General features: G+C 53.2%; 1 protein-coding gene across 8 annotated transcripts in view; it reads left to right on the top strand.

The window, feature by feature from the left end:
* TRABD2B (TraB domain containing 2B) overlaps positions 1–21482 on the top strand; it is a 253527-nt gene that overhangs the window by 181950 nt on the left and 50095 nt on the right. For all 8 annotated transcript variants that reach the window (XR_006787859.1, XR_006787860.1, XM_045857718.1 and 5 more), the window contains exons 5-6: positions 8724–8814; positions 11969–12238. Coding sequence is in view for 6 of the 8 variants with exons in the window: in XM_045857718.1 (XP_045713674.1) it covers positions 8724–8814; positions 11969–12238 (361 nt within the window). In the remaining 2 variants the exon portion in view is untranslated. The remainder of the gene's footprint in view (positions 1–8723; positions 8815–11968; positions 12239–21482) is intronic.

Here is a 21482-nt window from a genome sequence, read left to right on the forward strand (position 1 = left end):
CTCAAGTCCCCTTGGAGGGAGACAAGATGGTATTTATTATTCCATTTGGCAGATGGGCAAGTCAAGGTGCAGGTGGGAAGGAAAAGAATCTGAACAGGAGAGAAGTGATGGTCAACACTGACTAGGCCATTCCTCCTGATGAACAGCCTCCCTAAAAAAGAATAATCCATCTGCTGCTCAGGCCCTCTGTTCTACTGAGAATGTCCTTCCTGTCTCCTCTCTGGGCTCCATAGGATTCCTCTATCACAGTCTGGCACATGCAAGCACCTTTGCCATCTCTCAGTCTAGGCTGTCCATACCCTAAGCACTGAGGAGGCTCTCAATATCCACTTATTGAATGAATGAATGAATGAATGAATGAACGAAAGAAGGAATGAACCTGCCTATCCTGAGGCCCTTGAGTAGAAGGACCCTCTGCCTGTGTTACTTACAGCAATACCTGAACCAGAACCCACCTCTGCCACCCCCACAGTGAGAAACGCAGGGGTGCAGCAATTTCACACCTGCCTTTTGGAAGGCGAGACTGGGTTGACAAATGAAAAACCCTCAGAGCCAACTAGAAATAGAGTGCCAGGTACTGTTGTGGGTCCAGCCATACAGTTGGAGGCTGCAGGAGGAGGGTGTTCAGTGCTAAGCAGGGAGGGGAGGGTTAGGAAGAGGCAGCAGGAAGATTAGGAGAGGATCAATGAGAAGGAAAAGAAAGGGCAAGGTGAGAGTGAAGTCAAGGACGTGAGAGTGGGAAGGGGAAGCATGCCAGTGCTGTGGACACTTGTTGCATTCTGTGACCTTCCATATTGCATTTTCTGAGACTTTCCTCCCTCAGCTGTGTAGAGAGAGGCTTAGACAGGGGGAGGGCTGACATCCCTTCTAGCCCCAACATTCAGCAACCCCATGCATACCTCACAGAGGTTTGAGTCATGGCATTGAAAGGAGGCAGAGTGAGTGAGAGAAGGCTTCCCGGAGGAAGTGAGAGCAGCTGCAATTTCCTGGAGCAGGTCCAGCTGCTTCTGATTTTTTCACATCCCACGGTCCTCAGGACAAGACTCACACCCACTTCCGTCCCCACCTTGCTCTCCACTTGGTGGCCAGAGGAACAGAAGGAAGTCCCTCAGAGCTCATGCTTGGGCACAGAAGAGTGGCCATGGCCCACGGAGGCCCTTCAACCTTAGAAACAAGAGGGCCTACAAACAAGCAGCAGATGCCCAGCTGCTTTCCCCTCCCGGGCAAACACCCATGGCCAGCCACACTCCCCACAAGGCCACAGTGTCCGGAAGTGTTTCAGAATTTCCACCCGTGCTTCAAAGGACCCTGCTGCCCCCACCAGTACACATCTGGCAGCTGGCATGCTTGCTCTGGGCTGCAATCCTTGGCCAGAGTCACTGTTCCTATTTCAGAGCCTCCAGCCAGCCAGAAGAACATCCCATCTGCTAGTGTGTCCCTAACTGGAGCCAACCCTGCCCTCTGGATCAGGGGAGGCCCCCTGTCCCAGGCTGCAGCTAGCAAGAATTTATGGAATGTCAGCTGTGGGTCCAGCACTCTATCTGGCCAGTGTAGGGAAGGCAGAAGGAGAAGAAAGTGTCTTAGATGAAGAGCATGAGCTTCAGAGCCAGGCTGTATGAGTTGGAAACCCAGGATTTATAGGTAGTAGCCTTGGCAGTCTACCTTCTCTCAGCTCACTGATGTCCCCCTCTGCAGAATGAGCCTAAAAGTTAAGGGGCAGGCAGGTGCCCTTGCACTCAGGGCCTGATGCAGTGTCATCAAGCAGTAAATGTGAGCTCTTGTGTTGTTGTTATTACTTCAGGGTCCTGGCCCCTCAGAGTCCATAATCCTCCAGAGACAGGACTCACACAGAAGAAAGCAGGGCAGAACGGAAGTACGGAAGTGCTCTGTGACCTCTGAGAACTCAGCTGGGACACTTGCAGGAAAACCCCAAGAACTGCAGGTCTCAGTTCCAAGTGACAGTGAGGCTCAGAAGCGGGTAGGCTCCATCCCTGCCAACATAGTTGACCAACAAGGGGTTTGGGTACTGTAATTCTAGAAAGGGAGCTTTTGGATGTCGTAGAGTCTTACCATGGTCTCAAGGAGCCCTGGGCTAGCCGCTGTCCCCTGTATGCCACAGAACCCATCACAGGCTCTGTCTGTGGTGCTCCCCACAATGCCCTGTTGCTGACCTCGAATCACTTTGCACAGCCATTGCCTGGGTCTGAAGACACCATGCCTGACCCATCTCAAGGTTCTCAGGACCTGGCACACGCCTGACCTATGGGAGATCCCAGGAAAGGCTGGCGGAGAAAGGAAAGCACTGCTGGCTCTAGCTAGCCCTGAGGGCACACGCTGGTCAAAACCCCCAGGGCTTGCGTCCTCACCTCTAAACCTAACATTGATTGAAAGAGGATCTGGTCCAAAGGAAATGAAAAGGCTCAAATCCTAGGGATCTTAGAGGAACAAAGGGTGTTAGCCTGGAGGGTGAGCTTGGGCACCCCCAACATGGGCAACTGCCAGGTGTCAGAGGCCTAGAAGCAGCCCCAGTTTTGAGAGAGAGCCCACCCTGTGCCCAGGGAGCCCCAGCCTCTGCAGCTGCCTCCAAGAAGTGCCCTTTAAATGGACACCCTCCGTGTGTGCATGGGCTTAGGCAAACCCCAGCTCTGCCTTTTCTGCCTGTGTGACACTGGGAGAGTTCTGCAGCCCTCAGCAGGACTATTGTGAGATCAAGTGAGAAAGTGAAAGTGTTTGCTACCGTCTAAGGGCAGGGAAGATGGTAGGTGGGGTGCTTTTCTCAGTTTCACATCCATCTTTGCAACATGAAGGGCAGAGCTGAGCTGACCAGCGGAAGTCTCAGGGCCCTTTTGTTTCTGATATCCTGAGTTCTAGCAGCCACCAGGGAGAAGCAGACAGCAAAGGGGCAGAACTGAGTTCCACCCAGTCAGGCCCAGCTCCCTGTAGGGTGTCTGAATTCCCTCTGCATGGGCCTGACAAGCACTCATTGACCCTCTGCTTGCATGCCTCCATGGATGGGGAACTCACTCCATCACTGAGATGGACAGTTGCCTGGGAAAGTGTTCTTTGGGCCCAGCTGAAACCTGCCCCCTTAGTCTCATCCTGCCTCGATTCAGAACAGCAATACTCATCCCCCCTGCCCCAGCCCTTGCCATTGTCCACCTCCCCTTTCACTTTCTATTCCAACAACCCAGAACCACTGCTGGTAGCCAGCGCACGCCACGCTCTTTTTTCCCTTTTGTGCCCATGCATGTGCAATATCCTGTGTCAGGGAGACCTTGCCTTCTTCTCTTCCTTAACTCACCTGAGGTTCCTCACTGACCCCCTTAGTCTGGATCCCACTCCTTCCCCTTCAGACAAGCAGCCCCTGGAGTCCCTCCCTCACTGCATGGCTCATGCCACCTGTCTCCTTTCCACTCTGTGATCTCCTCTGAGGTGGAGATCTGTGTCTCAGGTCCTGGCACAAGACAGTGCAACAGACGTCCTCTCAGTCCAAGCCCCCACCCTGCCCAGGAGCAAGGAGCAAGAAAGGAGAAGGAGCAAGGAAGCTCAGCTGGAGGGGAAGGCCCCTTGGACCCTCCAGTTGCCCGTCCTTCCCCTGGTCCCTCTGTTCAGCCCTCCTGTCACACTTCCTCATGAAAACAAACACCGCTGTCGCTTGATATCCGGCTGCTGCTCCTGGCAGCTAGATTAGCATTTGAAAGTTTCCCTTGCATTAATTTCAGACAGAACATAAATATGGGCTTGGGATCCCTCTTCCAGGAGGAAAAAACTGGAAACCCAGCAGACTCACAGGAGAGAAAACATGTGTGCTGGCCGAGGGGAGCCCATGTTACTTTGGAGCTTTTGTAGGAACATCTGGTCCTCCCCCCGCCCCTCCACCTGGCCCCCCAACACTGCCTTGAAATTACCCTGTTAATTGGTGGGTTGTCCTTGCTGAGCACTCACACACTTTCCCTCCAATCTGGTGAACCTTGGAAGGTACACATGTTTCTGACAATTTCCTGCCCCCAAAACATGAACTCAGGATCCCTTACAGCCACGAGTACCTCAGAGTGGGTGTGCAGGGACGTGCGATGAGTGAGGACATCTCTTCACCTTTCACCAGCTGTGTGACCTGGGCAAGTCACGTCCCCTCACTGGGCTCCAGTTCCCTCATAACCTGGGGGACCTCGAAGGCTGCTGTGAGGAGGAAATGAAAGAATGTTGGAAAAGCCTCATGACCCAGGAGGCTCACTAAGCAGGAGTTTGTGTTCAGGTCATCAGGTGATGAAATCATAGAAGTGGGAGGACCTCTGGACCATATGGGGAAACTGAGGCACAGAGCCATCCAGGAAGCTGCCCAAGGTCACATAGCCAAGGGGCTGTTGAACTAGGTTTTCTGTCCTAACCCCAGGATAGGATTCTTCTCTCTGTCCCACCCTATCTTTCCATGTCGGAGGCTAAATTGGTATTGTTGGGCTATAACCAGCCTATGCTCTCTGTTCACTGAGCCCTGTGCCCTGGCACAGGCCAGCTTGGGCCCAAAAGAAGAAGAGCCCTTTTCTCTGCACTCACTCATGGCCGGGCTGTGCTCACTCAGAGCAGGGCACCTTCCCTGTTTGTATATGAATGCCTTTTAAGTAGCACTGTGGCTTGCAGGTCAGGAGAGACAACACCATACCAGCCCCACTATTCTCAAGACCTATGATCTTGCTCCTTGCATCTCTGTCTAAATCCTGCCCATCCCGGGAGTTCTGACTGCATGGGCCCCTCCTCTAGGAAGCCGTCTCTGATGTCCTTAGTAGATTAGTCTCATCTCCACCATGCCCCTTGTTTCCATTTTGGGGTTCTCTTTCTCCTCTCTCCTCTTTGACCCTTTCTCTCCTTTTCTCTCTGTCTCTGTCTCTTTGTATCTCACTGCACTATCCTTGTCTCCTTCTGTTCCTTTCTCTCTTTGTCTGGGTGTCTCTCCTTTTCCTTCTCTCCCTACCATTGTTTCTGTGTCTCCATATGTCTCTTATTGCCTGTGCCTGGGCCCCTCTCTCCTCCTCTCCACTGTCTTTCTCCTCTCTGTTTCCTTGTGTCCTGAGCTCCCGTCTCCCTGTGATATCTCTCTCTTCTTTCTGCTGTGTGTTTCCCTCTCTTCTTTCTCTGTGTGTTTCCCTGACTCTGTCTCTGTGTCTCTGTGTGCCCCACTCCCACTGTCCTCCCTCTCTTTCCTCCTCTCCTCATCCACATGGCCTCAGCAGATGAAATGGAACGTGCCTTCCTGCAGAGAGCTGGCCAGAGCACAGCTGTCAGTGCTGGAAGGAGCTGCTGAGCGGTGGCCAGGAGACCCCAGGAGCCTGGGCAAGCCACAGAGGCTAAACCCCAACAACACCAGGGGCCCCTTTGGAAACTTTCCACACCTTCCTGCAGGTTCCAGGATGGGTGTGGCGCCAGTTTCAGGATTTCTGATCTTGGAGGCATGCCTAGGCCCTGTCTGCCAGCCCCTGGGGACAGCATGCACTGGGCCTTGACTCAGAGTCAGGTCTAAGAGCCAAGCTCTTGGGATTGGTGGAATCTGCATGAGCAACACCAAAGGGCTGGCCAGGGCTACAAGGGGAGGGGATCATGAGCTCAGGTCTCCTGAGCGTTGGATGAGATCATGGAAAGGATATAGAGTAGCAGGTTTTGTCACTCATTCATTCAACAATCATGAAACTACCACTGGGGGGCCAGACTTGGACTCATCCCTGGGTCACAGATGAATCAGGCATGTCACCTGTCCTTGAAAAGCTCACAGTGTCCCATCAAACGGCTTGTTGGGAACATGCTCTGACAGAGGCAACTCTAGGGTATGGGAAGGTCATTCTAGCTGCAGGGAAGAAGGTTATTTCAGCAGAAGGTGACAGTGACCTGGGCCAGAGTCAAGCATGGATAGGAGGTAGAATCAGGGGGATTCTGATGACTGAGTGGATGAGGATGAGGAGAGAGAACAGAGAATCAAGACAGGGCCCATCTGGCTTAGAGAGCAGAGCTCAGTTGAGACGCCTTGCAAGAAGAGAGGCTAAGTTGGATGTTGCAGGCTCTGGGGGGTATTAGGTGCAGATGTCCAGTAGGCCATTGGACATATGGGTCTGAGCTGGGGCTGTGGTTCCAGAGTGGTCAGCATTGTGTGGCAACTGAAACCATATGGTAGATGATTTGCCCATAGACTGAGGAGAGTGAGAAGAAAAGAGAACCATGGACAGGATTCTCAGGGGTCCCCACATCTACTGGGCAGGAGAAAGAGGACCCCACCAAGAGGACAGACAGGCAGCAGGGAGAGGAGGATGAGCCAGGATAGGACGGTGTTATGTGGTCCTGTAAAACTGAACCCCATATTGGATGATGGGAACATGAGCTCAGGAGTGAACAGCTAGCACAGTACAGTCCCAGGGCATGGCCTCATGGGAAAATTGCCTCCTGGAGCCGTGCAGGGAGCCGCCTTGTGCCAGGCAGGGACAGGAAAGACACCATTCTCCCTGTCCTGGAGGGAAGGAGGTGAAGGTGAATGTGGCTTAAAGAGGGATGGCAATTTGAAATCATCTTTCCTGATTGCCTCCAACTTCTCAAAGCATCTAAAGTCTTCTGATTAGGGTCTTAAGCTGCCCAATAGGGACCTTTAACCACTGAGGTGGAGGGAATGGATGTGGTGCTCACCGGACATGGAAATGTTGCTGGGAAATGCTCAAGACCCAGCTAAGGCCTGGCCTCTCCATATACTCACTTCGCCAGCCCCAGGAATGTTCCTTTTGGAGCAGCTGCAAGGCCTTCAGCAAATATTCACTGCTGCTCCTGTGCAGCCTGAGGCGGGCTGTTGTCCCTGGCAGCTCTTGAAATCCTCCAGGCAGACCACTGTTGGGCCTAGAAGCCCTTGTCTTTAAACAGGTCTCCAAGGAGGCAGGAAAGGCATTGGCTTTGCTGCCAGGAATGGATTCCAAGAGCTGCTGGCAAGGAGTTCCTGCATCCTGTGCACTGGAAGCTGCCACACCCTGGCCCCTTCCAGCCCAGTCATGCTCGGGGACAAGCAAGAATGGGGATGACTCTGTGGCCTCAGCGAGGGGCCAGCTTAGCTCATTGGTCGGGACAGCACATTGGGCTTTTCCAGAGGACATTCACTCTTCTTGCTTCATTAGGGTTTTATAGCTGCCCAAGCTATGGACTGAAGGGAGGCATGCCTATGTGACACACAGGAATACAGGCTGGGGGCAGAGAAACCCCTTGCTCAGGATTACGTAGTGGAGACCCACAACCTTGGCAGGAATCTGTGTCTTCTGCCCTCAACAGCCTTGGGTAGGGCCAGAGCCTGGACGGGCCTGTCATACCCATGTTGTCTATCTTCTGTGGCTGGCTTCCCAGAAGTACCTCGCTTACCTCCTAGTCTGTGCACCAGCTGCTCCCCCTACCTGGAACACCCTCCCTTTGGTGCCACCCCACTACCCTCATCACCTAGCTAGTGATGCCTTCTCCAGGAAGTCTCCCCTAATCCCAGGTTGGAGTAAATGCCTCCTGTGTGCTTCCTTCATCATAGTATTAGTGCCTGGATAAGAAAAGCCTGATTCTCAAGACTGCAAGTGCCTGGAACAGGCCCCTATCTGTTCACCACTGTCCAGCACTAGGTATGCACTCACTCTGGGTCTATCAAATGGGTAGATGGAGAAAGGGAGGGAGAGAGGGAGAGAAGGAGGCGGGCAGAGCTCACTTTCATAAAGGTCTCTGGAGTCAAACAAAGCCTGCTCCATGGAATCCGAGAGCTAGGGAAACCCATAGACATCATACAGCCCACTCCCTTGTACGCAGAAAGAAATGGCATTCCAGCATCATGGGATTGCCCAAGGTCTCACAGTAAGTCCAGATCTAGAGCCCACCTCCTGTTCCCAGCTAGTAATCTTATGCAGTGACCCAGAGGTGGGTTTCAGGGACTGTGCCAGGCTGGCCAGAGAGACTGCTGGGTAGGGGACTTGACAGGAGTGTTGAAACCAGCCGTGGGGTGGAGGGCTGGCTGGTGAAGGGCTATGAACTTCACCTTCTGCTCCAGCCACTGTGCAACCCCCTAGCCTGGCTTCCTCTGTGCAGGAGCCTCTCCATTCCCCCACAGCCTATCTACTCTCTATGCTTAGACCCCCCTGGGGCTGTCAACATGCTGACCCTCTGCTTCCCACCTGTCACCACCCGTCACAGGCAATTACAGTAACAGTGCAGGGATTTCCCCCAGGTTCTGGGATGAATAGTGAGCAGGAGGGAGCTGCCCGTGGGAGTGGGCCGCAGGGCAGGCACATGGGTGGGGAGGGCGCCAGGGGCCACTGCCACTCTGCCCATGCTGTCCAGGTGGGGAGGCTGAGGGTCAGGGAGCAGGAGAGGCCCAACAGGGTGCTGGCTCCCAGCAGCTGCTGTCTCCACAGTCCCTTGGCCTCCTGAGGATCCTTTCTAACCTTCCTAACTGGGAGCCTTCCCTGTGCTCTCAGACTTCAGTCCTGCATCCCGCTGAAGAAGGGTGATTCCTGATCTCATCTGGGTCTGTGGGTTATATGAGCTACACCTGTATCCTCAGTGTAGACCACAGAGCAAGTGCATCACGTATGTACCGCCCACTCATGGAGTGCTGAAAGCTGTCCAGACCTGGACAGTTGGCGGCCAGGGTCAACTTCCGGGAGTGAGACTGTCCCCAGCTGCTGGCATACTGGCAGATGACTGAGTCCACTTTGTCTCTTGTGTTCCAGGTCACTTCCTGGGGAACAATACAGTCATTGATGTCCTTCGTCAGGCAGGGCTGGAGGTGGAACACACACCCGCAGGGCAGACCATCCGCAGGTGAGCAGCAGGAGTCTGTGGGGTGGCACTGGCTGGCCTGCCGCTGCCAGTCCACGGGCTGCACCTGACCACAGGCCAGCCTGACCATGGGCCGTGGGGCTGCATCTTGCCTTCCCACTCAGGCCTGGGGCAAGAGTTGTGAAGAAGCCTCTGGTGAGATGGGACCTTGTAGGGACCAGCCTTGACCTGGCACCCAAGAGAGGAGAAGCTGGGCTGCAGGTGGGGAGACTGGGAAGGAGGCTGAAGCACAGCTGTGGCAGGAAGTAAGGGTGGTGGGCCTGGCAGTGTGGTGCGAATAGGAGGAGAGTTAAGTTTTGAGAGGTGTTTAGGATTTAGAGACTGGTGATCGGCTGGGGTGGAAGGACCCTGTAGGAAGGACTCTGTAGGTCTCCTGGGTGGCTGCCTAGAGAATTTGGGGGATTCTGGAGCCCTGAACTGAGATGGGACTATGGTCAGCCTGAGCAATGGCCTAGCCTCTTTCCTGTGTCCCCACCCTACTCACCTGTAGTCCTCACCTTCTTCTGACCACACTTTCCCCATTGCTGCTGCTTGGCTGTGCCCACCTGCCTCCACTGTCCTGCTAGAGCACCCGACCACACTCAAAGGGCCATCCTCTCTTTCTGGGGCATTCCGCCACCCCAGGAGCTGCCCGAAGGCAAGGGTCAGCTGGGTCCACGTGTGTCCCACAGTGCTAGCACCAGGCTGCAGATGTGTCTCCTGGGCAGCTGCAGGGTCCTGTAGCCCTTGCTCCACCCAACCCTTATGGAAGAACTGTCCTCACCAGCCCACAAGGGCAACCATAGTGCAATTTGGGCCCTTGTCCCTGACGTTATAAGATTCAGAGTCCAAAAGAAGTTTGAATAATTATAGTTAATATTTGTTAATATCTCACTGTGTGCCTGGTTCTGAGTGCTTTTAACTTATTGAATCCTCATAACAATCATGTGTGGTAGGAACTGTGAGTACCCTCACCTTAAAATTGAGGAATCTGAGGCCCAGAGAGGTGAAGTCACCTACAGGATACATAGCTGGTGTACATGGCAGTCTAGGGCCTCCCTAAGCTCATAACCTTGTGCCTCTCTGGGGCTCAGGGTGGGCCCAAGGGTGGGAGTGCTCAGAAATGGCTGAGGCCCACTCTGCACTCTGCAGAGATGAGGCCCAGGCTACCCAGGGCACTGGGCCCCTGGTCTCCTTGCGCAGGGTCATTGTTCCCCCTGTCTCCAGGGCTCTTCCAGAGGAACTTACAAACTTTCTCACGCTGGACTCCTTCCTCTTCTCATCTTCTGAACCTCCTGACAAGACCGCTCTTCCTGAACATTTAGTGCAATACGAATCAGATGGTACTAGGCCTGGGCAGCCATGTGTGTGAGGAGTAAGGAACAAGGTGGCCTTGGGGACAAAGCATTCCTCAAGCTCCCCACACAGGACAAAGACCTTCACCTTATGAAGCTCATTGCATCTGTCCTGGTCAGGGTAGGGGCGGGGGTGGCAGGCAGACTGGAGAGGAGGCAGACTGGAGAGGCTGCCTCGGCTCCTGTTCATCTAGAGCCTGGGCATTTGACGAGGGTCCCCTCACTCCTCTCCCCCCATCCAGATCCTGCTCCGAGGGCTCTCAGCCTGAGTCTCCGAGTGCAGGCTGAAATCCTGCGGGTGGGTGAAGGAGCGGGGATGCTGAAGAGGCCCCGACAATAAAAGACATCATCGGCCACAGGTGCTTCCTGGATCCATCTTTTTGTCTGCCTGTTTTGAATTATCTCCCCAGCATCTGCGGCATCTCCTGGACCCTGGGAATCTGGAGTTGCCGTGGAGGCTGGGGGTGGACAGGCTGAGCTGATGGCCTTCTCTCCTTCAAGGAGAGAGAGGCCCCTCACCCATCATGCACATAGGAGTCAGGTGGGGGGACAGGCTGCTTGCTGCCTTGGGTGCCACCTTACCTTTGCAATTCCCGAAACCATGGCCAGCCTTCTCCCAGGGATAGATGGCCCCAAAAGGAATTCCATTTGGGCCTCAGAAAGAAGAGAACAAAAGGGAGAGGAGCAGAGGATGTTTCCAGGCTAAGGGGTGTCTGCATATGCCTCTGTATGGAACGTGAATCACATGCACACACCTGATGGACACTTCAGTGCCTGCTACAGCCAGGTCCATTTGCGTGCTGGCCAGCATTACAGACAGGCTTGTTATGTGCCAGGCATTTCATCCATCCTCATGAAGTAAGTAGCACTGCTACTCCTGTTTTACAGCTGACTGCTGCGTGAGACAATGTGTCACCTGCCCTTAGTCGCACAGCCTGTGGGGCAGAACCGGGATGTGCACCCATGTCTACCGACCCCCAACTGGGGCTCTAATCTGCCTAACACCATGCTACCTTTCCAGAAAGGTGCTCAGCAAATGTGTGTTACAAGCATGAAGGGATGGTTGGCTGAATGACATAAGCAACAATGATAATATTTAATTAATAATATTAATTACTAAAATGCTTCAGTGGCTTGCTATTTGCTAGGCGCTGTTCTAAGTGCTTTTCCTGTGTCCACCTATGTAATCCTGATGATTCCCTTCTGGCACACAGGCTGTAGATCCCCATTTTCTGGAGCAGGAGACTGAGGTACAGCAAAGTTAGGTAACTCAACCAAAGTCCCTCAGCCAGAGCTTGTTGAATGAATGAGACCCACAGCCAGAGCCCCGCCCATGGCTCACTCTGTCACCTCAGATTAGTCTGAGTTCCAATGTCACCCGCAGCAGCACCGAAGTGACCAGATCACGCTCCCTGCCCAGCACCACACCCCCCACTCTCTCCGCCCGTCTCTGCTTTGTCCCCCCAGTGGTCATCACCACCTGACATCCTGGATGCCTCACTCTCCATTTTCTGCTCCACACTGTGAGCTCTAGGAGGGCAGGACTTTGTCTGGGTTACTTCTTCTGCCCAATTCCTAGTAATGTGCCTAGTACAAGGTAAATGTTCAATATTTATTGAGTTAATCAGTGAAAGAAGGAGTCGAAGCTCCATTTGTCAGCACCAGACTATGGTTTTCATGGGTTAACCTTTCCAGACCCAGCAGGGATACTCTGGTGCCTTCTCTTGCCACGACAACTTGCCCACTGAATTGTCTCCCCTGTCACATGGGAATGATATGCTGCAACATGTTGCCCTTTCCAGCTCTGCCACCAGGAGCCCTGCACCTCCATCTGAGGAGACCTCAGCGAGCCCAGCCCCAGTGACCCCAGCTGCTATTGTGCCCACAGCACCCTCCGTGACCTCCACTGCCCCACCTGAGGAGGAGGACCCAGCCCTGTCCCCACACCTGCTGCTCCCTGACAGCCTCAGCCAGCTGGAGGAGTTTGGGCGGCAGAAGAAGTGGCACAAGAGGCAAAATAAACACCAGCGGCCACGGCAGTTCAATGACCTCTGGGTCCGCATTGAGGACAGGTGAGCTGGGGAGGAGCAGGTCTGCTGGGAGCGGGGTGCCTCTCCCAGGCAGCCTCCCTCGGGCCCCCTAGCGTCAGGCACGCTCTGTCATCTGCAAGCCCTGCTCTGAGGAAGCATGGCAGGCGAGTGCCCCATGGGACCTCAGGGCTGGCTTGTCCTCCTGTTCATCATTCAGGGTTCACAGAGCATACTGGCATCTTTTTCATTTTTATTCTCAAAATGAGAGCAAGTATAACCCCCTCCTTTTTAAAATGAGAGAACAGAAGCCTCCTTCAAGTGCAGTGGCCACAAGTCTGCTTTGCCCTTAAGTTCCTGGGATGCACCTGGTGTGCAAAGCAGGCTCCATTTGAGCCAGGAAAAAAAAAACAGGTTGGTTATATTAAAAGGCTGGGAGGTCCCTGTGCCTGAAGGTCTGAGTGGCTGACACCCTGGCAGGGAGGCTGCAGAGGGGATACCCCTGTGCAAGAGAGAGGTGACAAAGGACACCTGGTGCCCTAATGCTGTGGGCTTGGTCTCAGCAAGGGATGGGGAATCCGTGAGAAACCTTGGTGACAATGGGCAGGTGCAGAAACCGCCCTACTGTACTGATACCTCCATGTCTTCTGACCACACACCCCTCCTGCCACCCTGCACCACCCCTTCAGCCTGTCACCAAAGCTCCTGCTGTAACCAGGATACTGTCTTCCAACCTCTGCTTGCAGGCTTAGTACAGAGCAGTCTCCTTAGGTTCCACATTTGGGCAAGAATCTTCATATTTAGCGAATTGCATCACCAGAGCACCGGATGTCTCAGGGAGTGACCATCAGGGAAAGGCAGAGACCTTCTCACTGTGGGAGCCCAGCTCTGGATGTCATACCCAGCAGTGGGCCCTCGGAGACACAGAGCCTCTGTCTGGACCCTGCAGATCACCATCCAGGGTTTCCTCAGCATCCTCAGAAAGAATCACCCAGGGCACTTGTTAAACAAGTTCCTAGGCCCCACCGCAGACCTCCCGAATCAGCACCTGCAGGGGTCTGGGGAACCATGTGTTGAATGCACACTGGACATTCTTCTGAACAGCTTTAGAACATGCAGACCCAGCTCTGCATTTACAGATGTTGAACCAAGGCCCAGGACAGGGAGCTTGTCTGGGGTCACACAGAAATCAGGAGCTGCTGCCTGCTCTGTTCAGGCACGATCCTTCTGCAGCCAGGTCTCTGAGTCATCAACCAAAGGTTGACATAGTCCAGTCCACTCTCTTAAAGTGCAGGGTGTACATGATCTTAAAGAGACTTCCAGTAAATAAGAGTCGAGTCCATTGCTCCTTTGGCTGTGGGTTGGCTTACGGCGCCTGACTTGGGTTCCTGGGTAATGTACTTCTGCTGAGCCCTTGCCAGAGGCACCACTGCAGTAGTGTTGGCTGCAACATTTTCACATGCCCAGCATGGGCCACCCCCTTCAAACCTGGAGCGAGGGCATAGTTACTTTCTTTCAGCCCTGGGGAGGGCCCCAGACTGCTAGGGAGGTGGTGGCAGCCCATAAAGTGCTTCAATCAAGCGGGTCACGAAGTCTCGACCAACCTCCCTGGTGATCAGGAGACCTGGCCAGTGACAGGGCCAGCCCACGGGGTGACAGGAGGCTGGGCTGTCAGCTCCAGCAACAGACCTCTAGCACCTAACCATGTCTGAAAGGTAAATTCGGGCAAATGACTCCCAAACTGTTTCCTTTTCACAACACGTAGCTCTGAAACACAGAGTCTGGTTTTAGAAGAAGAAAACAGCTTTTCTTTGGCAAGAGGGAGTCCCTCTCAGTCCCAGCAGGTAAATTATGATTGGATAACCTTCTCCCATCTAGTTGGGTTGGAGAAGGAAGTTTCCACCAACAGGCGGCCTATTTGTTGAAAGTGTCCCCACTGATTCTTAGCTTCTTAGGGAAGCAGGCCCTGGGCTCCGTGAGAGGTCCGGGTGCAGGGCACGGCTCATGTCACCCCCCGTCTCACTCTATCCTCTTCAGGGACCCAAGTTTCCAATCCTCCAAGAGGGCACAGAGGAGAGCTCTCTGGAGAGACCTGGGGGCCCATTTGTTGCCCAGCTAACCAAATCTTTTTCCTTGGAGCTTTCATTACACTCAGGGTTTTCTCATTTTCTTCCCCTAAATCCTACTGGAACCATCCCCTCCCCTCCACCCACTCCCTACCACCCCCTCCTCTCCACTTCATCCCCTTCCACCCATCCCCTCCCTTCTACCCCCTCCTTACCACCCCCTCCTCTCCATCCCCTCCCCTCCACCCCCTTCCCTCCATCCCTTCCCCTCCATCCCTTTCTCTCCATTCTCTCCCCAGCTCATCTTCCAGCCAGTTGAAGTCTTGCAACAGGGCCCTAACAAGTCTCCTGGCCCTAGTACATCACTGCTCGTCTGCTTCAGATCTTTGTAGCTCCCGCCACCACCAGGTTATCTTCCTGAAGCTCTGCCAGATGCAGTGCCTGTCACCTTCTTTCCTGCCTTACCCACTGCCCTTCCTCCCGAGAGGTACTAAGGGCCCTGTGTTTGCCAGGCTTTGGGCTCCCTCTCAGCAGGTCATGCCCAGCCCCCTTCCCCACCTTTGTACTTGCCTCTCTCTCTGCTGGGGTGGGTGCCAGTGGACATTTGTTGAGCTTTTTCTGTGCGAGGCACTTACATCTACCACATGCCTTATCAGGAGTCCTTGTTTGACAAACAAGGAAACCAAGGCCAGCAAGGCCAGGTAACTTGCCCAAGACCACACAGCAGGTCAGGTGTGGAGTCAGAATGCACACGCAGGTCTGTCTCATGCTAAGGGTCACAGTTGTTCAACCTCCAGGCAAACGCCCCTGCCACCCCTGCCTGGCAAGTGTCTCCCCATCCTGGCCTGCCCGGCTGAGCTCTCCCTTCCTGCCATGGCTCTCCCTGCTCTCCCCTCCCTGCCCTCCTGCAGTGGCCCACAGGGGTCCTGTCCTGGCACAGCTGCACAGACTGAAATTCCTCACCTGTGTTTCTAGGTCAGGAGCCCCAGGGGAGCAGATCTGGCTTGGACTTCTGTGGGTTACCGCGGGAGAGAAGGAAGGAGAAAGCGAGGTGGGGGCTGCAAGTGCCTGGGCAAGACACCACCTGGAGCAGGCTGGCCTCCCCTCGCCCCTCATTACCCGAGATGTAAACACACAGGAGGAAGTTTAGAGAAGCAGCAGCCTGTGGCATGATGATTTATGGGGACCCATGGAAAGGGCTGAGCCTGTGTCCGCAGATGGCTGCACAATGGTGCAGAGGGCTGCACATCTGAGAGCCAGGAGGGGGCAGCAGGGCAGGGACCACTCCCATGCTGGCCAGCCTGGTGCAGGGCACCACTCCTGTAAGGTCAGGTCTGTGGCAATCCTCAGTTTCTCCTTGTGTGCAGTTGGGGCTTTGACTGGTCTTTGAAGGTCATGCCAGCTGTGTTGTTCTCCGAGTCCACAAGGTGTGTGTGTTTGTCGGGAGGGGTGGACAAACAAGGGAGCAGAGTGCTAGGCCACCAGGATTGGAAGGACAGTCATGATGGGGCAAGTGCAGGGAGGAGCTGGACATGGCCTGGAGCAAGGCACAGAGGGGGACATTAGTATGTGATGGATGCAGTGGCCTTGTGGGGGCCACTATGGAGGCACAGGGGGACACACATGTGCAAGGGGTCATTGCCTTCTGGGCCTCAGTTTCCCCTGAAGTTTGAATGGAAGACCAGAGCCCCTCAGAGTTCCAGCCCATAGGTTCTGGTGTGGGCTCTGCACCCCTCCTGCCAGCCAGCCGTTCCTGCCCTGAAGTTTTCCAGCTTCAGTTTTTCCTAGCACAGCCAGGTCCTCTCCCTTGTCCAGGGTGAGCAGCGTCTCTGCAGGTGGTCAGGACCCCATCTGGTTAGAGGTAGAAGATGCCCCCATGAGAAATGGGAAGCAAGATCCCTCAGTGAATAAAAACACTGATGAATTCAGGCAGAACAGGGTTCAAACCCCTGCCCCTTGTACTTGCTTTGAGGCTTAGAGGGTAGATGAGATGGTGCTTGTACAGTGGTAAGCTGGCATCAGACCACTGACACTCAGTCATAGTTGTCCTCAGCATTGGTGGGCAGACTAAGCCTTTGACTCTCAGATGGTCTAAGATGCACCCCTCCCCCGCCACACACACACAAAGCAGAATCGGCTCACAGGCCTTCACCTCAGCTTAGGCTCACAGCCTTAAATGACCCACTAGGCAGGCACTACAAAATACACTCCCCATCCCACTGAACGGGAGCACATTGGCCACCTCCTGGATGCCCAGGTCTGTGTTAAGTGCTGGTGGGGACCAGAGTAGGAAGAGTCTCAGGTTGTAGCTGAGCAGGGACAACGCCCCATTATGTCGCAGCTAAAAGAGCCCTGAAGCCACAGTCCACCTGCCTGTGCCTGCAAAGGCATTTAGTCAGTGTGGGCTGGAGGTCAGGGCCTGGGGCTCAGAAGTGATGCTGGAGGCTGAGGGGAGGGTGAGGAACTTCCAACAGAGGAAAACCACGTGGCCACGGGCCCGGAGGTTGCTGTGGGTCTTAGATACCGGGACACTGAGCTGCAGGTAAACCCACCGCTTTATTTTCTTTAATTTTTCAATTACAGTTGACACTCAATATTATTTTATGTTCGTTTCAGGCATACAGCATAGTGGGTAGACAATTATACAATTTACAAAGTGATCCCTTGATAATTCTGGTACCTACCTAGCATCATACATAGTTCTAACAATTGCATTGACTCTGTTCCCCATTCTGCACTTCCCATCCCTGTGACTATTTTGTAACCACCAATCTGTACTTCCCAATCCCTTCACCTTTTTTATCCAGCCCACCCACCCACCTCCCACCAGCAGCCCTCAGTTTGTTCTCTGTGTCTATGAGTCTGTTTCTGTTTTGTTTGCTTACTCTGTTCTTTAGTTTCCACGTATAAGTGAAATCATATGGTATATGTCTTTCTCTGACATATTTCACTTAGTATAATACCCTCTAGCTCCATCCATGTTGTTGTAAATGGTAAGATTTTATTCTTTTTATGGCCAAGTAATATTCCACTATATATATGTACCACCTCTTTTCTATCCATTTGAGCTGCTTCCATATCTTGGCTATTGTAAATAATGCTGCAATGAACATAGGGGTGCACATATCTTTTAGAATTGGTGTTTTGGATTTCTTCAGATATATACCCAGAATCGGAATTGCTGGGTCATAAGGTAGTTCTGTTTTTAATTTACTGAGGAACCTCCACACTGCTTTCCACAGTGCCTGCACCAGCCTGCATTTCTATCAACACTGCACGAGAGTTCCCTCTTCTCCACATCCTCATCAGTACTTGTTGTTTGTGGATGTATTGATGATGGCCATTCTGACAGATGTGAGGCAATACCTTTTTGTAGTTTTAATTTGCATTTTGTTGGTGCAAATTAGTGACTTTGAGCATGTTTTCATACTTCTATTTGGAGAAGTGTCTATTCAGGTCCTCTGCCCCATTTTTTAATTGGATTGATTAATTGTTTGTTTGCCATCAAGTTGTATGAGTTCCTTCTAAATTTTGGATATTTACCACTTACCAAATGTATCATTGGTGAAGTTATTCTCCCATTCAGTGGGTTGTCTTTTCATTTTGTTGATGTTTTCATTTGGTATGAAAAACTTTTTAGTTTGATGTAGTCCCATTTGTTTATTCTTTTGTTTCCTTTGTCCTAGGAGATATACCAGAAAAAAATATTCCTAAGAGAAACGTCAGAGAGTTTACTGCCTATGTTTTCTTCCAGAAGTTTTATTGTCACTTTAGATGTCTGCCTGCATCTGGCGTGCTTGTCCCAGAGAGGCAGAGGCCCGTGCTGGAACTGCGGTGAGGTCTCACATGGAGAACTCCACCCCCAGGCAGCAGGGCCACCCGTCTCCCCGGCCCTGCTGTCCTAGGCTCCATCTCCCCTTTGTCTCCTCAGAGCCCACGCAGAGGCCACCCAGGGCACAGCCCAGCAGCGCCTTGTGTTGGCAAGAAAGCCATCATTCTGAGACTCCCAGAACCCACCCCATATGGCTCTTGGAGGCCCTGTAATGCCAAGATTGGCCCCCTGCTCCAGGAAGCCCTGCAGAGGGCCCTCAGAGGATAGACATGTGACACTGTCTCCAGCACCAGCCCTGCTTTTCTGTACTTTATACTTTGGGTTTCTGCCTAAGATCTCACTTCTGGCTTCTGCTGCTAGAAAACATTTTAGAGTCCATGGCTCATTTCTGCTCCTTCTTTGTACACATGGGGAAACTGAGGCCAAGAGGACAGGACTTGCCCAAAGTCACACAGTAAGCAGGAACAGAGAGCAGGCTAGAATGGGGCCCTGCTTCCCCCACTCAAGAGGCCCTGTCGGCTCAGAGCAGACTGGGCCCCTTGGTGCCAGCCGTCTGCGGAGCCTGGGAACACTCAGAGTGTTTGGTTTGGCTTTGAGGCCACTTTGCCATGAGACAGTTTTCCCAGCATGGATCGGGGTAGGGGAGGCGTGGGGGGATCTGGACTGGGGGACTAAGCTTTGCAAGCAGGGGAGGTGGGACATTTGGAGGGGCTTTCTGCCCCCACTAGCCACCTTCCCCATTTCCCTGGGACTCCTTCCAAGCAATAAACCCCACTCAGGCTCCAAGGGGGGTGGTGGGGGTTGCACCTTTGGTTTTCAAAGTGTGAAAGCAAATGCCTTTGGTGCCTTGTGAGATATATAGTTTCTATAACTCCTACCTGCTCTTCCTTCTGATGTCCTGTGGGGCTGGCTGTGGCCATTCTGGGCCCCCACTCTGGGTACTCCAAGTGGCACCCCAGGCTCTTCTGCAGCCAGCCCTCCTAGCCTTCCGGCTGTTCAGGCTGAAGAATGGGGCAGCAGCTGGGAGGAACTTTCATGAACTCCTGTGTTGTGTGCAGGGATGGGGGTCTTTTTATTAGAAAAGAAAGAAAGAGAAGGGGCTGAGGCAGTGACACTGCTGGGTGTGGGTTTTTGAGGTCTCAGCAGCAAGCAGCATGCTTCACCCATGGGCCCCATATAACACACTTGCTCATCCACTCAGTGAGGCAGTGAGGTCGGTACCCAGGCCCTGTCAAGTTGGGGAACAGACTTCCCAGGATACCACTAGGTCCTAACTTCCCTCAGGCTCAGTTTTCTCATTTTGGAAATGGGAAGAATAATAGATGGCACATGCTTAGCATCAAGCACAGTGCCTGTCAGCATGTAAGAAACACTCCATAAATGGAGGATGTCATTAGTGGGGGAGATACATGCAAACATGTTAATAATGATGATACATATAGCCAACACCACAGAGCACCATGTGCCTGGCATCATTCAGACCTCATGTACCCTAACAGGTGCCCATGGCATAGTGTGAGAATGTATAAGTTTTTATGGGAGCTTGAACTCTTCCAGATGGCATTGGAGAATGTAAGACAGAGGCCTATAAGTGAGGAAACATTGAGTCTGCATTCAGAGGGGAGTAGGAAATTGGCCACAGGACATTAGATGTGACTGGAGAGGGTTGGTGTGTGCTGGGAGAGCCAGGGAAGGTAAGGTCAGCTGACACCAGACCAGGACAGCTCTCTGGAGCTGCACATGGCCGGAAACATGGGATAGGAGGCACAACAGGCCAGATTTCATCAGTTGTAAGGGGTATTCAAAGCCACCGTGTCCTTCCCTACTCCATCCATTTCAAACACACACTCTGTGCAGAACATGTTCCCTCTGTCCTTTGTGTGTGACAAGAGTTTGCTTCCTCCTCTCCTGATAGGTCCTCTGGGAATTTCTAAAAGCAGAGGACCACAGCTTCTACCTCATGCAAGGACTCAACAGGATCCTGTAGTTGGAGCATGACCAGTAGCAGAGTAGAGAGGGAGAAACCAAGCAGGGAGTGAGGACTTTGCTTTGACCAAGTGTCTGGACCCCACTCCCAGAGCAGATGTCCCAGCCCATGTGGAGACAGGGCTGTTCTTGGTGACCCCAGTCTCCCTTACCCACCCACCCCCAGGCTGAGGCTGAACCAGCTTGTGTAAGAGGCATCCAGCCATATGGTGGGGGGCTGGGCTGTGGCAGTGATGATAGATCTCATCCAAGTGATTTTGGCTAATTGTCGGGACCTTATAACCAGCACATGCAAATTCAGGTAAGGTAGGGTTGGGGGGCTCCCAGAAGTGTCAGGGACTGAGCAGCCTGTCTGGGAGGGAGGGAAATCCCTAGAAAGCAGAACAGTGTCTCATACGTTGGAGGCTACACACAATGCAGACACCAGAGAGGGGCAAGCTTCCTACCCACCCAGCACCTACTGTGTGCTCCTTTCCCTGTGTCCTGGAGCAAGTTACTTAAGCCCTTTGTGCCTCAGTCTTTTCAAAGTAAAATGGGATAACAGTTGTACCTGCCTCATGGGATTGTCATGAAGAATAGAGGTTACTTCAGGCTAAGTGCTTCTTGCAGAAGTTACTTCCTGCAGTGCTTCCCGCAGAGCTGGCATGGGCCCCACTCTGTAGGTACTTCTCTGTTCCTCTGGGAGCACCCTCTGCCACATGCAAGCTAGACCTGCTGCCTTCACAGGTGACTGCAGAGTCACCTCTTCAGGGAGGCCTTTCAGGCCCCACACTGGATTCGGGCTCCGCTGTGTGCCCTCTGCCCCTGGTTTTCCCCTCCCATCCTGCCCCTCTGGTACTGTGGGGTTTGTTGGATCCTCTGCCCACATGTCTATCTGCCTCCCTCTGTCCAGGGCTCCACAGGGAGAGTGTGCCCATCACTTCCAGGTCCCAGGCCTTTTCTCTATCCCAGAGCCTTCCCCCCTGTGACCTTTGTTAAGTCTCTGTCTTGTCCCTTCCCATCTCCAGACCTTGTCCCTCTCTTTGTTCATAACTTCCTACCTCTCTTTCTAGGGCTTGAGCTGGTAATGTGGTCCTGCACCCTGTCCTACCCTGCACTTCCCAGTGGTATCAGGTGCTGGCCTCAGCCTGCCAATTCCTTCTGTACTGATCTCCTTTTCTTTCTGTCTCGCTCTGTCCCTATGTCACTCCTTCCTTCCGCCCTTTCACATATGCTTTCCTGAGCCAGCATCCTTAACCATGACCTCCAACACTGGATTCTGTTTTTATAAGTTCATGAAGGACTGTACCTTTCACTAAAACCCTCTGTGGCTATGCTGACCCCAGGGCTCCTGCCCCATGGAGGTGCTGCCTCCACTTCCTCTGTTGCCTAGTCACCATGTAGCCTCTCTGAGCCTCATCTGGTG

This window comes from Phyllostomus hastatus, unplaced genomic scaffold (genome assembly GCF_019186645.2).
Source record: "Phyllostomus hastatus isolate PE091 unplaced genomic scaffold, TTU_PhHast_1.1 phas_contig_147, whole genome shotgun sequence".
NCBI lineage: Eukaryota > Metazoa > Chordata > Mammalia > Chiroptera > Phyllostomidae > Phyllostomus > Phyllostomus hastatus.